Source organism: Neolamprologus multifasciatus, chromosome 17 (assembly GCF_963576455.1).
Source record: "Neolamprologus multifasciatus chromosome 17, fNeoMul1.2, whole genome shotgun sequence".
Lineage (NCBI taxonomy): Eukaryota > Metazoa > Chordata > Actinopteri > Cichliformes > Cichlidae > Neolamprologus > Neolamprologus multifasciatus.
In genome coordinates, this window is record NC_140455.1 from 12024116 (window position 1) to 12045719 (window position 21604).

Below are 21604 nucleotides of genomic sequence, written 5' to 3' on the forward strand. Positions count from 1 at the left end.
GGATTGCAGATGTTTACTGTTATTGCTTTAAGTCTGCTGTGTCTATACTAGTTCTTATTAACATATACAACATAGAATTAATTGAAGAGACTGTGATGAGGGATCGAGCTAATACTGATGTTTAAATAACAGTATGACCAATAGCCAATGCTGATTTGAACTTTAAAGTAGCTAAATACTTTTAAAATGTGTTTCAGCACTGCTGATATGATAATGAACAGCTTCTAAAATCACTACATTTGGGCCTTATTTTTAGCCCAAGTCTGAAACTTCACCCTGTTGGTCTTGCGTGAATATGATTATTTTCTCGAGCAGACATCTGGGTAGCCAGAGGTTGCACTTGTGGTTTAGCCAGGTTGCTGGTGGATCGTGAGATAGTTCGGGTCAGGAGACCTTGTTCCTACAGTGCATGTGCTTCTGTGGGCTGATCAGGATTTATTCTTCTTTTCATGTCAGCACACTGTTTAAGCCACACAAACCACTTTACTAAAGTTTGAAGTCAGTACAAAGTTTTTATAACTTGGTTTCAAACAATGTATTCCACAAGCTTCTTCCCCTTTGGGGATTGGATTGCATTGTTTAGCTTTTCTTTCCTGGAAATATTCCTGTCACATGTTTCTTTGACATTATCTTCCAATCCTTATCCCACCACGACGGAAAGTAAAAGGAAAGCCATTCTGCTGCCCCGCGTAGCAGAAAAAGCCTTCCATTGATATCGAAAACTTCCAGCAGAGCACTTCCCCTTCCCGAAAACCCTTCCCTGCCACAGGCCTCCTTCAAAGACAGGCCACTCCGCAATGATCCGACCCGGCATGCCGACCCCTGCTCCGATGTTCCCGCCCTGGTGAGAGAGGCGAGTGGAGCTGGGTTGGACTTGAACCCAGGCAATTGTCTTCTGCTAACCTTTCTCTTTATGTGTATACGTGACTTTGTGTGGTTTGTCTAGATTTTTGTGTGCGCACGTGGGTCTGTAAAAGTGTGAGTCATGACTTTCTTCTGATGACATGTTGATGTATTCAGGGTCAGGTGACATGCACAGATGTAACACTGAGAGCCACAAAGATGGAAACAGTTTTTTTTCTTGGTAATAGTACATGAATAGTATTAGGGTCAGTGGCTTTGGGAAAAAAAACCCTACTCATGTTAGTCTCACATGACTGTCAGACAAATAAGATAAAATACAATTAATCATTGTCATTAGAGCCAAAACATTATCACCAGATATTAATGACATGTTTTTTTACTCACCAATGAATGGCAGTGCATGCCAAAAACAAGTGTGGGGCCACCCTGTTTTGGCTGGTTGTGCACCTTTGTGTGGCCAGTGTGTCTGGACCAGCCAAGTTCAAGACACAAGTGTATGATTATGTATATGTCGATACCGGGCCTCAGAGGTTCCAAGATAGTACAGAGGAAGAGGAGGAGTTCTGGAAAACTCTGTGATTGCTTTAATTCCTGTTTTAACTTCTTTTACTGTTACACCAAAGTTAATTCAGAGCTTTTTTTCTGAGTGGCAACACCTACCTTTAAGGAGAATACTGCAGCCTGTTTGTACACTTCAAACGTCAGTTGCCAGGACTGTGGTGATATCATGTGACCATAAATAGACCGTTACACTCCTAAAAACTTCACTGAGACTTCACTGAGGCCTCCCCAGATAACGACCTTATCGAGTTGAGGGTTTAACCTTAAAAAATGTTGTGTACTGGTCTCTTTGATTGCAGTTAAGAAGAAGCTAAACTTGATAATGAAGGATGGTGGACACAGTTCAAGAGAATCCAGCAAAATGTAGTAAGCCAACTGGGTGGCCACAACTTAGCGCACACTGACCTCATGCTCATTACCTCAAAATTGTCCATCCATTAAAATCTTTGGAGTCAACATCATTGCACTTCTCTCAGGTCAGTGTCAAACTCTTCAGCTATTCGGAGTCGTTTTAATAGAGATAGATGGCAGAGATTAAATTCCTATCAAGGCCCAGGCTCTGCAGCACGTACTCCCATTAAGCACGGCATGATACCTCTTCCCAGTAAGGACTGCCATCAGGAGTGCCATCATCTCAAGATGGATGACCAGTGCAAATGTGTGTTTTTGTCTGTGTGTGTTAATAAGTGTTTGCTTAATTGTATTATTTGTTGAAGCACTCAGCTAATATCTGTAAGCCTACTTCACAGTCCACAAACAAGGCAGACAGACAAACAGTTCTTTTTAAATAGATATTTTAGTGTAATTTGTGATTATAATTCACCATAGCTCTGTGTGTGTGTGTGTGTGTGTGTGTGTGTGTGTGTGTGTGTGTGTGTGTGTGTGTGTGTGTGTGTGTGTGTGTGTGTGTGTGTGTGTGTGTGTGTGTGTGTGTGTGTGTGTGTGTGTGTGTGTCAGGGTTTTGATTGATTATCTTTGCTTCCCTTAACTGAACTGCGTTCAAACAGAACAGAGTGGACTTGGCTTGCGCTCATATAAAAATATGAGCATGTGTGCTGATTTATTTACTTGAATCTGAGCCAGTTATTTCTTAATACAAGTATAATAGTTTAAGAGACTTTACTTAACAGTGTGGCAGTGTAATGTAATGCCCCCTTCCTTTGTGTCCACCTCTGTACTGTTTCCCTTTTCTGTAGCACCTTTAAGAAAATCTGAAGAACACACAGGTACCCAGTTGAAGAAAAGTAAAATGAGCAGGTACTGTGTGGGAGGAAAGAGACAGGAATGGGGGGAGCTGGTGAAAGATATGGAGGGAGGCGTTGAGATAAGAAAGTGCTAATGTCTCTAATACGCTCCAGATGAAAGCCGTTGGTGTGACGGAGTTGGGAAAGGCTGGCCACTCCTCCTCACACCATCTTTGAGGAGTGTCCTGATGTTTAAAGGCAGACATCACCATAGAAATGGAGACAAAAACACTCACATGGTTACAAATGTGTGCCACTGTGACGTCTCGTTTGTGTGTGTGAAATTTTGTTTACCCATCCCTGTTCTTTTGGCTTCTTCGGTTTAGCAGTGTGCCAGCACAGTCAAGGCTCTGCAGGTATTAGTGACATCACTGATGTATTTCTCTCAACACATTGATGCATAAGAAAGATGTCTTACTTGAAGAAATTGATTTCATAATTGGAAAAATCCGGTGGAAAATGTTTGATGTTGATATTAGTTTTTAGTTAGTACCAAGTGGGTTAGTAATCAAGCCGGGGCCCAGTGAGATCCACACGTTGGCATAGTTTTAATGCTAAATTAATTCTTCTTTTAATATGATTTTTTTTGGCATTTTGACTTTTTATTGAATAGTAACAACCTGGGCTGCTGCTTTTGGGCTACGCAGCATGTGGTCACCTGCTCACCCACTGAGCTAAACTGCCAAATTAATTCATTTTTAATTTATATTCTTTAATTAAGTAGCAATCGATTGGACTGAGATCTGGGGAATTTAAATGCAAAGTCAACACCTCAAACTCGTTGTTCCTTGCTTTTGTTTTTGTTTTGTGGCTTTGTGGCAGAACACATTATCCTACTGAAAGAGGCTACAGGCATAAGGGAGTACCATTTTTATGAAAGGGTGCACATGGTGTGCAACAACACTTAGGTAGCTGGTACGTGTCAAAGTAACATCTACACGGAGGGTGAGACCCAAAGTTTCACAGCAGAACATTTGCTCAAAGCATCACACTGCCACCACCGGCTTGCCTTCTTTCCATAGTGCATCCTGGTGACAGGTGTTTCCCAGGTAAGTGAGAGATATGAACCCGGCCATCCATGTGATCTAAAAGGCCATTTTCTGCCATTGCTCCGTGGTCCTGATGCTATCGCAAAGAGATAATCCCTGTTATTGTGATATGTCACCTGTTAGTGGTCATTAAGGCAGGGCAATATGGCCAAAAGTATTTATCACAATATATATTTGAGAATATGCGATAATGACATAATTGACAAAATACTTTACAACTCCACAAATTTATTAGTTGTTGTACTCCAACAAGTGCTTCTGCTTCAAATGATGAAATAGCTTTGTCGTGTTTCCTCCCTTCGCCACGATGGCCCGCTTGATGTTCTACAAAAAACTTTGCTTTGGTGTGAATCTGACGGACGAAAACCAAACCAGTTCCACACCACTGAAATTGCACTATTTTTACAAACCAATTCTGGTTCATCTGTTTCATTCAACGATCCACTTTCGCCCTTCTCATTCTCCGCCGCTTTTTTTCGCCATGTGCGTATGAAAACAAAGGCACTGCACATGCGTGTTTTACCCACATTCTATCGCAATATTTCATTTTCTTATCATTGCCTAACATTGTACCGGTATTACCGTGAAAGGTATAGAATGGCCCAGCCCTAGTGGTCATAATGATATTCATCATCAGTGTAAAGCACAGAAGCTATGAGAAAAATCAAATCCTTTGTTTTGTTTTGGATGTGCAGTTGAGCCTTCATTTTTCTGAGAGATGTAGTTAAAGTTCAATAGTAAAAATACAGCATCTTATCCTAATGTCTTGGCAGTCAGTCTTTTTTTTAATTCTTCTTCTTAATAATAAACTTGATGCTGCTTTAGTGAAAATAAATAGACCTGCCCAAGAAACTGACTTCCTTCAGGAGAAATTCTTTTTCAAAAAGTGCATAGTTACTCAGTTACTTGTAACCAAGGTGTCTGTAAACATGCTAATTGTTTCCAGCCTTCCTCTGTTTAATCTCCTTAGTCATACATTAGTGCTCATCTCAAGTGCCAATAAAACCTGACAGGACAACATACAGCTCATAGAACTCTCTCAAGTGTCACTTTGAGTGAGTCTGCTAGGCAGACAAGAAGTTATTTATAACCAGTAGGCACCATGTAATGCTGGGGTCCTGCTTTTTTTTCCTGTCTCTGTGACACAATCACACACACACACGCGCACACACACACATGCACACAGGAACACACACACACACGCAGCTGTTGTGCTGCTTCTGTCCAGGGGGCCCTGGGTGGGCCAGGATAGACTGACTGGGGTTTGAGGTGGGGCAGGACTGTAGAGGGACAGAATGAGAGAGAGGGGAGGTTGTTTAAAGCGGGCGTAATGTGGAATGAGAATCTGGGCTCCATTTTGGTCACATGGCACTGTGACAGCTACCACGGGCCGCCAAAGTGTGTTGGCCTGCGTTATTGTGGCCAGCTGTGGAGTGTATTTATGGGAATGTGCTGTTATGGTGGCGATTGCATTCAAATTGATGTGTGAGTGTGTCTGTGTGTGCAACCAAGAGAGGTAGCACCTGCAGGGTGGGGGCGGGGGTGCTCCCCAAACTTCACTTCTGTTTCAGGATCATGCAAGCAACACCAGGGAAGAAGTGTGTGTCTACGTGTCTTCCTCTCTTTACAAGGATAGCATTCATCATGCTAGTGGTGCAGAATGGGCGGGGGTGGCTGGGGGCAGTGCCATATGTAAGTGGGGTCTATGAGAGGGGTAAAGGAGGATTGAGGGGGGATGAAGAGGGGTGAAAGGGGAGAGTAGTTGCAGAAGAATGTGCCGATTTGTCAAGTCTTACTTCCCGCCACCCCTGCTTTCTCTAATCAGAGAAGATGCTGGGTGCTGATTACAGCCAAATGGAGCAGCCCCAGCAGCTTGATCAGTGGAGGGGATAGTTGGGGAATGGTGGAGGGTGAAGGTGTAAAGAGGATCAGTTTGGTCCTGACAGGGGGTCTCACGTGTGGGAGGTCCTTCATTGCCTCTCTTCTGACCGCTCACTTTGAAGTTATCTGCTCTTGGCCAGCTGATAAAAAAAGTGTGAGGAGTAACAGAGAGAGGGGGAGGGAGGAGAGGTGTTATGTGTTATTTAGGATATTGTTGTGATTCAGTGGTTTTCAGCTGTCTTACTTGGCGTAAGGAAAATGTGTAATACAAGTAGATATATAACAGAAGTACATGTGTAATGGTTTGACTGCCTTCAAGCACTTGTGATCAGTCATTTATCTCCAGTTATGGAAGATGCTAGAAATCCATTACAAATTAATCCAAAAAAGATCTACAATTATAATCAAATGTAGGGAAAAACCCTTTTCTCTAAAGAAGTCTTAATTTTAAACTTTATATCTCAAATCTAGTAAAAGTATCCCTGTAAATACTATACAATTTCAATTAGGTTTCATCTGAACACAGTGTGCAACACCCAACTGCAGCTCAGCCACTAATATATTGTTCACATAGCAAAATAAAAAGTAAGTTGTAAAATGCAGTTTTATAATTGCATGTAATTACATTTGCCCATGGCAACTGGGATAGACACCAGTCCCCTGGATAAACAGAAGAAAATGGATAAATGAATACTTACATTTAGAGCAGAGAAAGCTACAGTAGTGCTCATGCATCTGGCCCAAAACAAGGCCCGAAAGGGGAGGGGTGAGGATAGGTAAATTTGAGTTCGGAGAAGTTAGGAAAAAATGTAGTTGAAGTGAATCAGTACAATACATCTTCATGTAACAGGGGGCTATAAACAAGTCACAAAACGTGTTATAGTTTAGTTATTAGCTAGTGTTTATTGGTGAGTTAGTAGAAAATATGGTTATTTGTAATTTTATTACAAATATGCAATGATTTGTGTTTGAACTGCCTGTCTGTGTGGAGTTTCCATGTTTTCTGTGATGAATGTAGTTTCAGTGTTATTTGACAAAAACTGTAGTTAGAGCGCAAAAGAAACAAATGTTTACACAGAACTACATTGTCCTGTGGAAAAAAATACACCACACAATTCAGGAGTTTGTAGAACTTCCTTTAGCAGCATTAACCTGAAATCATTTTTTCTCCTTGACTTTATGAGTCTGCCATGTCTACACAGCACTGTTTAACTTTATTAAGGTTTGGATGGACCTTTTATGATGCACAGCTCCCTTAAGGTTGCATGACACCATTTCATTTGAGTTGAGGTCTTTACTTTGAGTTGGGATTGTTTTGCATTAGCTGATTTCAATCAAACCGTGCTCTCAAACAGACGGCCTGACATTTAGCTCTAGAATAGTTTGGTATACAATACAGAGGAGTTCAATGACAAGGCCAAATCATCACTGCCTCCATCACTGTATTTCACAGGTGGTATTTGCACTTATGTCGTGTGTTTGATTTTCACCAAATGTGGTGCTTTGAATTGTGGCTGAACATCTCCACTTTGGCCTTGTGTCCAGCAAACATCATTCCAGAAGTCTTGTGTTTTGTTCATGTGCAACTTGAGGCTTTCCTCCTGGCAACCCTTCCAAATATCCCATTCAGTCCCCGTTCAGTCTTTTAGTAATTTTACTGTCATCAACTTTAACATTTAAGATATAGAGACCTGTAGAGTTTGAGATGTAGCTCTTCTGGGTTCTTTGAGTGAGTTTAGAGTGAAGATTATATAGCATACACCTGTATGTTTTATACATGCTTATTAGGGGTGCAACGATACACAAAATTCACGGTTCGGTTCGATACTTTGGTGTCACGGTTCGATATTTTTTCGATACAAAAAAAATGTTCATGCCTTTTTAATTTGTCATTTATTAAATTTTCACGGCACATTCTGCACCACATCTCTGTGCGTTCATCATTTGTTTGAAGCCAGCTCACCTCCTGCAACCACTTTTCCGAGAATACGCGCTTCTTTTGTGGTTCGGACTACTTCTGACATTTCTTTGGAGGTGGAGGAAAACCAAAGTAATTGCTTAAAGGTGCTTCTTCGACATCTTTAAGAGTTCTAAACAAATGTTTGTCCTCCTCCTGAAAACCTTATGTACGCAAACACGCGTTGCAACTTCTTATCTTGTGCGCGTTTTTTATTTTGACAGCGAATGCGCACCTGCGGACCACTTATGTGCAGCCCTGGTTATTTAGCTCGTCATATTGCAGCCACAGAAATTCTTTTGTCCATGAAACCATAAAGCTGCACTTTCTTTTTGCCTTATAGTCTGATTTGTCATAACTTTTCCGTTTTGTGGTAAGCTTTTCTTTGGCTGTCACTTCTTCACCCTGACCTGTCTTATTTGGCTCAGCAGAACTAAAATATATATCCTGCTGCTTTTACACACGCACTAACATAACGCTCAGCGATTCTCTGCGCGATCAACCTCTCACATGTTTAAGCTTGCTGCGGGAGATTTCACTTGTCATGTTTGCATAGTAAGCTAATGATTGATAAGACGATGTCAGAGGAATTGGTGCGCAAATTATCATCACTCGCCAATCAGTGCTGTCGCTCTCTATACACAGTTCGCGCGATTGCAAAGTGAAAGCAAAAAACAAGCGCAAATTCAAACGCGATTTCAATATGTCACATATTGACAGTGGCTCACCGATGCCAATGACATAATTACCCAGCTACATTTCCGAAAGAATGCAAAAGCATTGACATAATTTTTTCCTTCCTACGATAGGCCGACGGGCAGGGCAGGGCAGAGCAGGGCAGAGATAGATTTTGGTAGCCCGACTAGAAAAATCGCTAGCACTGGGACGTCGGGCTAGCGATTTTGCGAGCCCTGTATCTGATTGAGGAATCACTCATCTTTGGAAAAGAGAGTTTATTACAGAGAAATGGCTCTTTCCAAAATAAAGCTATACTATACGCTTCTTCTGGGCTATATTCTCAGCAGCATATTAAACATATCAGGTCCCCATAAGGAGAATCACGTGCTAACGGCTGTCTAAATGACTCGGGTAAAGTTTGTAGCATGCGTGCTTGTTTTTGTCTGCTTCCACTTGTCTTTGCACTAGGATGATGTGGAGTAAATGTGCAGTCATATTCGTTGTGTTCCCACTAGTGTTGTCAGCGTAAATCTCGTTGAAATGACGTTAACGCCACAACACGGCAAATCTCCGTTAACGAGCTACCGCGGATCGAGCTAACTGCGCTAACACACTAGTTCCCACCCATGTAATTGAGCATTGCGTGGCACATCCAACATACTGTTTTACTTACTGCTTTACCATGACGCGCTTACCTTCAGGGCCATACGTCACATGAAAACCAAAATAGTTCCAAACGCCAGATCTGAATGAGGGTAGGGGAGGTTCAATTTGCCATGTTGCAAGGAGAGCTTAACTTCTGTCTCGCTAGCTTGCCCTGCGCTCAGTGAACCTGCGTTCGACTACTCCGCCTAGGCTGCACTGTCGAGCGCAGATCCACTGAGCGCTCAACACAGACAGCACCGTCAGAAGGAAAGTTGATAAAATAAATTAAAAATTTTGTATTGCTTGATACATATGCGTACCGAACCGAAAGCACTGTATCGAACGGTTCAATATCGATACGAGTATCGTTGCACCCCTAATGCTTATATAGAGGCGCAAAGAGAAAGCTATTTTAACAGCTGCTATTAATGTATATCTTTTGCTGCAATCCCCCAAAGACACTGAAGATCAGTTTGGAGCTCCAGAACTTTCCAGAGCAATAATATTGCATGGAAAGAGTTGGTATATGGATTTAAACCATGAAACAATTTCTCCGTCACCTTCAATTTCCTCACCATGTCTCAGTGTACATTATCACTAAATTGGTGTTGTTGCTCACTTAGGCCAGGAACTTTTCAAACACAGTGTTGTCAGTGCAGTAGCCTGGTGTTCACTTATTTCCCCCCCCCCCCCCCCCCCCCACACACAGTCGATTCATTTTCTGTAGTTGGTAGGAGTATAGATATGATCTTACACCTGCAGTATCTTCTAGTGAAATCCTCAGCAAAAATTTGTCACTTATGACAAAATGGTTTCAACCTGTGTATTCTTGTGTCGGTGTGTCGTGATTACTCCACAAAGCCCCGCAGGCATGACCGTGGTAAGGTCTGTTGCCATGTTTACGAGCATGTTTATGTTTGCAAGGTAGGAGTGACTGGTGGTCATGTCTGCAGGGCAGATCACGATATTCGGGGAAAAGTAGAATGAAGTGTGTTTTATCATTGCTTGTACATGTACTCTTATCCAATGCTAAAAGAATGGGGTATGCAAATACACCTGTCTGAATACTGGTATTCAAATAGCAGCTAATTTGATGCCAGTATCACTGGCATCACTCTTGTTACCATTTCACAGACAGCCAAGGTGGAAATGGAACTTCGTGGCTCTATTCCAGAACTTTCAAACCGTTCTGTTGACAGCAAAGCCATCGAAGGCCAACCCTGAGTGTGCAACCCTAACTGAATGTGGGTGCGAAAAGAGAACCAAGAAATCTTGTCTAAAGCTGTATGACTGGACCGTAGCCAAAAATTTAGGTTGGTGTAGTGCCCAAACTAGATGAACTAAGGGGCTGTAAGATCTAGTATAAGCTTTAAAAAAAGAGGGAAGTAAAGGATAATTTTGCATTGACTGTCCCCCAAAAACAATATATATAGCAGCAAATGAGGGTATTAGGTCCACTTGAAGTTAAGTTTTATCCTAAGGACATTTTTAGGTTGGTTACATGATTGAATCAACTAGTTAATACTTTTCTAATTAAGACACTCAGTATACATAACTCATGCTTTGTCCTTATCATAGTATCATGGTGACGATGAATCGACCGATGTGGCCTTCTTTTGATAAAGCACTGTGCAGCATCGTAAAAGGCCATCTGATACATTCTTGCCAGTGTTACTACAGTAGTTATGTAACATGCAGAGAAAATTTTCGTTACGTGTTTCTTGTCTTGGCAGTGTGTGAAAACTAGCTTAATAAAACCATAAGCTGATTGCTCTGGTGTCAATACCCTTCAGATTTCCAGTATTTTAATGCCGGCGGGAGGCCGGAGTGAAAGTGGCCACCACCTGTTCGCAACAATATCTTCCAAACAAAACGATGCAGAGAAAAAGGGGAGCGAGAAAGAGGCAGATGGGAGTGCCACGAGGCAGACTGGGACTTTCCAGACTCGTCTGCATAAATCCTGAATTTGACAGTCAATCGTCAACTCCGAGTCTACCTGCCCTGACACACGCTGTCACAGCACGTATCTGTCCACACGTGCTCTAGCCACCCTCCCACATCTCCATCCGTCTCTTTCACATCCACCTGATCTGTGTACTTGTATTTGTTCATTGCCATAGCTGCAGCAACACTTGCACCGACTCAATAGAAGACGCCTGTAATTAGACAGAAAAATGCAGAGATTGAGATATGATCATAATGATGAGTGAACATCAGTGGGGTGGGGGATTAGTGGGTAAATGCATGTCGTGCCATGTACGGATACCTGATTTGAAAAATTAATATGAACATTGCTTTTTCTTTAAAGTACTTACAATTATGTCTTAAGTACTCGTAAAGTAGATCAACACTTCAGTGCTACGCCTCATGTTCTATAAAAGAAGGACCTGAGTAAATGAGGTATAAAATCTATTTTGAGAGCATGCTCGTGCAATTCATTCTCCACATGAAAGGAAGCTGTCATAAAACATAAAACGAGTTTCACCAACCCTTTTCTTTACTGGACGACTGTGCCATTTTCAACCTGATGAACGCTCTTTATCAGCTACAAATGAAACCAGTTATGCTCTTCATCTCGTGATACTGCTACTTTAGAGCAACTGTCATGCAGAGTTGTTTTTGGAGTGCGTTCCTTTTTTCCCCAGAAGTTCAGGGACTTCACCTGTATATTAGTCACAGACTGGTTTTCGAGAGAAAAATGCTTATTCCCCCCCATCGTTTACAAGTGCTGTGTGTTTGCCTGTTGGTTTTGGTTTTAAGGAACGACTTTTACTCTGAAGATAAATGGTCTCCATGCCTGGTTTGTAAAATAGTGAGCGTTTGCAAACTAATTAGCTGTCTTTGCAGGTATGGAAGTAACATTTGAGCTTTTATACTGAAAAATATTGAAATACTGCTATATGTAAAGCAGTATTTGGGGTGGCTGCAGCTCAGGAGGTTGAGCAGGTCATCTACTAATCGAAAGGTTGATGGTTCGTTCCCTGGCTGTTCCAGTCTGTATGCCAAATATCCTTGAGCAAGATGCTGAACCCCAAGTTGCTCTCTAATGTTTCCATCAGAGAGTGAATGTTAGAAAGAAAGCACTTAGGCATAGAAAAAAGTGGTTGCATAAATGAGGCGTGCTGTGAGTGCTCAGGCAGAATAGAAAAGCACTGTATAACAACCAGTCCATTTAATATGCAGATGTCACTATAAAATTAGATGTCGATTTCAGTTTTGCAGTTTTGTATTAAATTACGTCACTTTTTAAAAAATGTTTTCTATTCTGTCTTCGATTCCCTCCTAACGTTTCTAAAAAAAAAAAACCTTGTGTAAACAACGTGAAGCATACACACTATGCTTTTTTTTTTTTTTTAGCAGCTCATGCTGACCCAAGGTCCTATTAATATGCACAGTATTTGTATTTCCTTCAGGTGCACTTAGATTAAAGCTTTCAGCTTGTCTGTGTCTAAATTAAGTCTTATACCTGTAAATGTTGGTCACAAGGGAATTCTTGGCATAAAGTAGATATGGGTATGTTTGTCTGTACTGTGCTATTTGAGGATTACTAACATTCTCATGTTTGCAAGCGGTGAGCATGTTACTTTTGGAGGTTCCCGTAACAGGTTCTCGTACCTGTAGTTTTACATGCATCGGCTGGCGGGCAAGATCGTTGATCATCTTCCTGAGAGAAAACAGCAGAGCAAAGAGCGAACACGTTCCAGCCTGATGATGCAATGCCATACATCCGCGCCTTTGTCTCTTGCTGTTCACTTTGTGTATCTTACTCTCCCGGCATTTTTCACCTCTATTGTGTCTACGTTTTGGGGAAAGGCGAATTGGCACAGAGAAGGGGGAAAAAAATAGCACTTTTGTTTTTCTAGCAGGTGTGTGTGTTTATACACAGACAGAGTCGCACAAAAAGACAGGACTAGAGGTGGAGACATTTCTCTGAGGTTTTATCACAACACATGATGAGGGCTCTGTTTGGAGAGCGTTTGGGGCTGCATACAGCAACAGTAGCTTAGGCTACCGTCACAAGATTACGCAATCATGGAAAACTGTGCAGTAATTTCAAATAATTTTACGATACAACAACACCACTTCAGTGCTGTCTGAATGACAACTGAACAATTTATTGTGAAGATTAGTGTTGATTTTTCACCATCATTATCATAAATTTCTGGAGTCTGGAGTTTTGACCAGAACTAGTGATTTATATCTCCAACACTTTGATGCTTTTTTTCCCCCCACGATTTTGTTCCACTGCAGTTCTTCATCTGTCTTGCTTTCTTCTCTTTACACACGATGTCACAACCCTAGTTTTGCTTGGCTCCTAGAAAGTTTCAATATTGCTGTATTTATTTCTAAGGATGTAAGCATTACATCTTTAAGTTCCAATGGTGATAATGAAATAAACAATCAAATGAAATGGTAAAGAAACTGTGTTAAGAGCTGAAACAAACTGCTCAAGAGAAGCTAGACTTTGACTCCTGCCTTTACTCATCCATGTCATGATGTGTCTTTGAAGCTAATTTGACCATTGGACAAATGCTGCTGTAGAACCAGTTTAAACATAGCAGGCAGGGCGGGTACTTTTTGTTATATAGGTGTATGTGTGCAGACATTTGCGCTATAAAAAGAGTGACCAGACTGGAGCAGTCAGGGATCGAACCAACCTTCTGACTACTAGATGACCCGCTTTGCATCCTGAGCCATAGCCACTGTTTAAATATTTAATCTACCTAGCACTTTGTGGGAGTAAAATGCATGTCATGCTTCTCCAGAGAGTTTCTTATCCTGTGGATGAACTCCAACTCTGCTGTCTTGGACTGCATTGGGCTCAGCGGCCTCATTGAGCTTAGTGCAGAAGCACATGAATCAGTTTTTTACCGATTCCACGGTTGCAGGTTCAGGTTACAGTGGATCTTCACATTAGGTGAAGAATTACCTTCAGCAGCAGTCCAAGATGGTGGAACTGGAGTATGTTCGACTGCAGTTCCTCTATGGAGAAGCAGCTGAATGATATCAAACAGCCTGGTCTATAATCCAGCTAATAATGGGGAAAAAGGTAGCGGGGGACTGAGACTGGCTAGTAAGCAGCAACTGAGCCTTGAATATAAGAATGAGGGGACTGTTTACATGTAAAATGATTGTCGATGGAGGGGAAAAAATTGCTAAAATTAGCCACCAGATATTATTATAAACACTGAGAGCACTCCATCAAGACTTTGTGTTTTCGTGCAAAAGGATGTTTTTATAGAGTAGCGGCTTCATAAAGCTGATGATGGTAGTTTAAAGCACGGTAATTGATCTGTTTGTCAGAACATGGGTCTCCAGGTCTGATCTAAACATCTCTCTCTCGCTCTCCCTCTGCTGGAGGGAATTTAGCCTGTTTGTCTTTGCTCTGTTAACACACGACTGCTCTAATTTGAGTTGGCCTGTAATGTGATGAGTAAAGGTGTAATTGATTGTGGTTTCTCTCCACAAACCTCCACCCATGTTTATCACCATGTACACACACATACACACGCACGCACACACACACACGCACTTTCTCTCTCTACTGTTTCTCCTTCTTTCCACTCATGCTTCATACCAGCCTCTCCTTCTCTCTGTTCTCTCCACCTCCAAGGCATCGCAGTGATTTTCTTTATTTGGTTGTTTGCAGTTAGAAGCAATGTATCACACTGTCAGCGTGTGAGAATGCTGTCCACTCATTGTGACTTTCACTTATTTTTACTGTTGTCTCTGGAATATAGTATATTTGTGTTTCCTCCAGATAATCCGGCAAAGATATGATATGAGGTTAATTGGTGATTCTAAAGTGATCATGGAGGTGAGGTAAATGAAGTCTTTAAAGTATACAGACTAGAGTGCTGCATGAATGTGTGGTTAAAATGTAAGTTATGGTTAAAGCACTTTTGAGTGAACAAAGCCTTGTATGAATGCCAGTATATTACATTACTTGCATTATGGTATAAAAGCTGCCATTTGTCAAGTCACAAAGAAGTGGATTATTGAATACAGACAAAGTTGGTAACACGCATCTAGCCTAGTTTATGCTAAGGGCTAATCAAAGCTCTGTAAGTTTGCCTTGTGATTGCTTGCATGATGAACATGCCAGCACAGATCACCCACCCAAACACAGTATGTGTGAATTTCCCCATGTCCTACATTTTATTTAAATACACACACAGAAACAACAACAACACCACCACTACTACTACTGCTATTACTGCTACTACTACTTCTTCTTATAGTTAGGCCTGGATCAGGTGACTCTGAACCTGATATAATTATCCAGTGGATGTCAAATTGGTTTGGTCTTTAGTGTGGTTTGCTTTTTTTATTCTACTGTACTAATAATGACCAATGTTATGATGATATAAAACTACTAACATTTCAAATCTATATTTTCCATGTGTGTAAAAAATTGAGTAAATGATACAAAGTTATTGATTTTTTCTTTTTTACATTGTTGAGAGATGGATGTGTTCCTGGATTTGTAAATGCACAATGGAACTTTACATGCTTCCTCCACTGTTGTATGTACGTATGTATGTATATAAGGCCTTGCAGGTATGCAGAAAGGCCACGGCTGAATAAATGTAGCTCATATATATAAATACATATACATCTGTCAAGACACACGCCAACACTCTGTTATACGTGAGTGCGCACACACCTACACGTCTGGAGTCACATTCCCGAGTCTGAAGCACGCATTTCAACAAACCTTGTATGAGCAGGAAAGAAATGAAACCACCAAATACTGCAAATATATCCTGGACAGTTAGAAGCTTTTTAAACGGGATATTTGCTTGGCTGTGGACCCCCAATGCTGACAGGGCCTGGCTCGCTTCCCAGAAAGAACAATATCTGCCAGGTCGACTGAGGGGCCCAGAAGCAACCCCCTACCCCCACCCCCCACAGAACACACGAACACACGAACACACGAACACACACACATATAGCAATGTACACAAACGTCTGGCCTTTAAAGCATCAGCGCTCAGGCTGTGCCTTACATAATGACAGAGAATGGAGGCATTAGGGCAATTTGTTTGATTTAAACTGTCAAGGCATCCTGGACCCTGCCCCTCTCAGCTGGTTTTGATACAAGGTTTGTGTATATATGCGTCTGTGTGTGTGTGTGTGTGTGTGTGCACGCACTCACCACAACCTTGCACACAAAGTGGGTCTTAGAAAATATGGCTTACAAGGTCGAAGTAGTTTGAGCAGGTACTTCTCTATGGTGTGCACGTTAACATAATTTACCCTTTTGCATTTTTATTCCTTTTGTTGTGCTTAAGTTTTTATTTTTGTGTGTTTGTGTAGTCTCCATGGTGGAGGGGAAGCCCCGTAAAAGTGTCTTGATATCTTCTTGGATTTGCTCCCGATTCATATTTTCAGTATATTTATCTGTCTCCTCATTATGATTGTCCAGATTTACAAGGAAAGCCCCTCTATTGCTCTTGATAAAGTTTACTCTTTCTCTGCACTAAAGCAGCTCTTCTGGGAGCTTTGCATATCCAAATCTGAATCTGAACACAGAACGTCCTTTTAGTTCCAACTATTCAGCAGCCATCTCAAAGTGCCTCTGGGCACTTATTTGGAAGCAACCCCCAAAAGGTTGATTCTGTTCATCTGGACGCAGAGTTTTCCGTGGGAGAAACATTTCGTCATTCATCCAAGTGACTTCTTCAGTCTCAGCTGACTGCAGGTTTCCCCAATCTTATAAACAGTACATTTGCACAATGGCTGAAACTAGCACCACTGAATGAACAATGGGCTGTGAGGTCAGTTCCTTAATCATTAATATGTAAATTGTCATGACTATTGATCAGGAACCACTGATCAATGGCCATAAGTACCATTGACAGAGAGTTGGGGAATGGCTGCAATCACAGCTTTGCAGATGGTGAAAGATGTACCCTTAGGCCCCCTCCTCAATTCAGAGATGGTCTTTGCCTTTTCATGTAAATGGCCTCCTTGACTCCGCGCTCAAACCAGCGTTCCTCCCTGTCCAGGATGTGTACATCCTCATCATTGAAAGAGTGGCCTGTAGGTGTAAATAGACTTTGCCTGATAGAATTTCATTTCATTTTAGTTGTCATTGGGACATAAAAATTGTATGCATGGACTCACCAATCTGATCTTATGAAAAGTGCTTAAAATGTTTCAAAACTTTTTCCCTCTTAAATCTTATGTCTCATATAGATGTTTTTTCTTATAATGTCCCTGTCTTTTTGTGCTCTTTTATGCTACTGTGCAAACTCAGTTCTTTGTCTGTTGCTTCGAGGAGTTGAGCTTTTTTTGTAATTTCTTAAAGGGCTCATGAGTAACACTTTTCCAGGCTTTTAAGTGTCCAGTGCTTTGAGCACTGGCTGCTTTTGTTAACTGATAAAGACTGATAAAGGTCAAGCTGTAGTTGGCTACAAAAACACTGCAGTATTTAGTCAAACGTTCCTCTGTGCAAAGTGGATATCATACAATGGCTTAAAGTTGTTATGATCCTAAAATCCATCTTTTGCTGTCAGTGTCAAAGAGAAAAGTATTGAACTGGACCTTCTGACGCTTCAGTTGTTGCTGTTTTTGGACTCTATTCATTTGTTGGAAAATTTTTAATATTCTGCCCACTTGATGTCCTTGTCAACCAGGGTAGCTGAAAATGTCATTATACAATGTACAGTATGTGTCCTCTCACTTTTTCTTGTAAATGATGTAAATATAACCGAATGCCAGAATGCAAAGTCAAAGTGTAAGTGGAGCGTCACAGGTAATTACACTGAGTTGTGGAGTGTAATTGAACTTGATCAAACCTGCTCACTGCTTGTGTTTCTGTGAGTGTGTCTATATGTAAGTGTGTATGTCCTGTGAGTGGAATAGAGGCTCAGTGTTCCGAGGTCCCGTTTTAAATAAGGGGTCTTTATCCAGCCGTGTGTGCAGCACTGGTGTGAAAGCACTAAAGGGCCAAAGCGTTTCCTCCATACAGACCTGGCTCATGCCACTCACTCCAGGTGTGGTGACCACTAACTGGCACGCTTTTAACCATCACGCTTGATTTGGAGCCTGAGGCCAACCTGGCACACGCACAAGCACACACAGTCCAAGCACACACAGTCTCTGTCTCTGTCTCTGTCTCTGTCTCTCTCTCTCTCTCTCTCTCTCTCACACTCACACACATACACACACACACAGAAACATGCATGCGCACAGCCATTTCTAATTTAAACTTAATTTCCCCCCAAGTCTTTGTTAAGTCCCCTGGCTTTTCATATTGGAAACAGGAATTCTGGGAGATGGAGTACAACACTGCATGGGTGTCATGGTGTATGTAGGGTGACCTGTGATATGATGTTGTGTATGTTTATATCACAGTTTCCTCTTTGGTTTTATACCTGAGTTACAAAAGTATTTCTCTGGTATTTTCTTTTTTTCAAAGTTTGACTGATTAAAAGAAGAAAAAAAAATTCTGGTTATAAATCTAAGGTCACGCTGGCGAAAAAAAAAAGAAAAAAAGACTTGACCCCAAATATTATATCCAAAGTTGACAGCTCCTTTGTACAGTCAACCAAAAATGCAAATCAGTTTCTATTAGAAGCAGTTTTTCCATTAAGTTGTTTTAATGACGTGTCATTTTTCCTTTCTCTTTCTCTCTCTTTTCAAGATCTCCTTTGACTTGGCTGAGTACACAGCTAATGTGGACGGTGTAGGCACGCTGCGCCTCCTGGATGCCATAAAGACATGTGGTCTCACCAACAGTGTCAAGTTCTACCAGGCATCCACCAGTGAGCTGTATGGCAAAGTCCAGGAGATCCCTCAGAAGGAGACCACTCCCTTTTACCCCCGCTCACCTTACGGTAAGACGCATGTGCACATGGACATCCACATTAACACACACAAGGATTTCCTTACTTTCTCTACCTCTAACCATTTGTCAGACACTTGTACTTGGCCTTGTAAGGGCATACAAACAGAGATTACTTGATGCCTCTTCTCCACTTTTTCTTGAACTCTCTCTCTCTCTCTTTCTCTAGGAGTGTGTGTATGTGTGTGCATGTGTGTGAGTGAATGAATAGAGGGGGGCTTCAGTTCTTAGACTGTGTTTGAGCTCTACACACACCCCGAGGCCAGCCGTCTGACTTGGAGTAGCTCTCGTTTTAACAAAGACACCTTTATATCCACAGCACTCAACACTGACTTTCAATGCATGCAACGTACGGACACACACACACACACACACACACACACACACACACACACACACACACACACACACACACACACAGGCCGTATGTGTGTCTTTCATATTCTATGTTGTCTAAATGGTCTCTTCACTGACACTTTCCGCATCTGTCAGCACTCAGTCTGAAGCTGCATGGGAGGTGCATACCATCTCAAGAAGGGCTGCACCTTTATTAATTAGACTCAAGGAAGGGGAGGCAGTGGTCACCATGGTGACCTCCCTTCACCTCCAGTTGTACATCCTGACCTATGGCTTGATCAACAGGCTCCTCCTTTCATTTGCTTTGTTTTTTCTCCTCGTCGTAGGAGAAGGGAGGAGGAAAATGGGGAGAACTTTCTGTACAAGCCTGCTTTTACTCAATCAGCAGGAATCTGCACTTCAAGCTCTTGATTTCAAAATATGATCCACGTGTGTTGTATTCCATGAAATGTAGCTTGTCTTTCAGAGGAGATCAGGTCTCTGTTTATAAGATTCACTCTATAGACTGATCATTGTTACAAGCAGTTTTTATTCTGACTTGTTATGCAAATAAAGTGTAGAAAAGTCTCCAAAGAATAAAAATGGCTTTATTTTTTTCCTGAAGTGATATTTCCTTCCATAAATTTAATTTAAATTGATATAAAATTGATACTGATTATTGTTCCCTCTGCCCTCAGGAGCTGCTAAACTCTATGCCTACTGGATTGTGGTGAACTTCCGAGAGGCCTACAACATGTTTGCTGTCAACGGGATCCTCTTTAACCATGAAAGTCCGAGGAGAGGTAAGTGACAAGCACCACAATCCACCACTACAGTGCAAATGTTTTGAGCTTTCTTTGTATTTTTTCTCAAAAAGTGGGAAATGGTACCAGTGTTTTATTAAAATGTACAGAAATGTACATGGGATGCAATGACAGTTTGTAGCCTTTTGTTCTGTTCTTGCTATAAATATTTATATTAAAACTCTAATTTAAACTCACTCAGATGAGTGACGAAATGTTTCTCCCACTCTAAACGCTATGTCCAAATGAACAGAATCAACCATTGTGTGTTTGTTCTAACCAGGTAAGCTTTAGCTGGATTGGTAATGAGTTTGGGATCATTGTCATGCTGAAAATCTGAAGTTGTTGACAATCAAATGCGTTCATGGATGATACTGCTCCGTGGATCAAAATTGATGGTACTTTTCCTGGGACATAATTCAATTTTGACAAATTCCCCAACACCAGTTGGTGAAAATGCAGCTCCAGACTATTACAAAGCCTCCGCCGTGTTTTACAAATGGCTCTAGGCACACACTGTTGGATGTCTCTTGACTTCCTGCTTTAGATTTCAATCAGAGATTTCACATTTGGATTCATCACTCCATCTGTTGCCACTGATTTTGGGGCTATTTCCTGTGTAATTTTTGGCAAACCTCAGCCTTTTCACGTTTCCATTCCTTAAGTGTGGCTTCTTCACAGCCACCCTGCTGATAGGTCCTTCTTTTGACCTCCAGCTTCCCAGCTTCATCAAATTTTTAAGGACACCCTACACACACTTCAGAGTAATGGCTCTTTAGGATCTCTGTTGGTGGAATAATACTATTTTATGTCTGTCAGTTCTTCTTTAGATTCAGCTAAAGAAATTGGAATTTGTGTTTTTGTGAAAGACGACAAAGTGGCTAAAGATACAATTTCATTTTTTTTCCTTGCTAAGTTGTCTGTTACGTGTTTCAAACAAAATAGGACAAGAAAGTCTGACTGAAATAACATTTGGCTCAAGACCTTTGCACAATACAGTACCGCATCCCTTGTAGCGTTTTCTGTAAACAATGTTCAGTCCGCAAAAAATATAGTCCTAAAGTAAAGTTGTACTTTCATAGTTTGCCTTCTTTATATTGAAAGAGTCATCTTAGTATTGTACAGTATTGTAGTAAATGGCTGGCTGATTGATTAACAGCAATTGTCACATCAAAAACATGACGTCACTCCTCTTACCTAAGTAAGATGTTGGGCCAACAAAAAGGCAGCAGAACCGATAGTGAGCCATTGTTGGATTGTGTAAAAAGATTGAATTACATGCTCTATATAAAGCCATATTCATTCACCGTGCAGCCAGGTTTCCTAACCACTTGACACACAGTGTTGCACACATTCTGACACATAGTGAGTGGGTTGTAGTTGCATTTTTAATATGTGCTCGGAGCCCTGAGGGTCGCAGGCACTGGTTTAACGCGATTTACACGCCACTGCGACTCCAAATGAATACCACATGACTGCAGCCCCAGCACCATGCCCAGGTCAGCTGCTCAGGTGTTTATGATTTATTCCCTAATGAAGACCCTGGCCACGACCTCAACCGAGGTCGGGGGTCATCCAGTAAACCCTAATGGGTTACCGCAGATAGATAGGTGTGGGAACTGGTGTAGGTTACAGCCAGTTCAGCAATGACGGCGTGCTCACCACTGGGGTCTTGTAATGGTGAATTAGTTGATATTGTTGAAACTGAAACGGTGTGTTGTGTGAGTAGAAGG

The 21604-nt window shown here is 41.5% G+C and overlaps 1 protein-coding gene across 1 annotated transcript in view; it reads left to right on the top strand.

The window, feature by feature from the left end:
• gmds (GDP-mannose 4,6-dehydratase) overlaps positions 1 to 21604 on the top strand; it is a 179962-nt gene that overhangs the window by 43126 nt on the left and 115232 nt on the right. The window contains exons 5-6 of the mRNA XM_085138085.1: positions 18532 to 18724; positions 19767 to 19871. Of these exons, the coding sequence (XP_084994211.1) occupies positions 18532 to 18724; positions 19767 to 19871 (298 nt within the window). The remainder of the gene's footprint in view (positions 1 to 18531; positions 18725 to 19766; positions 19872 to 21604) is intronic.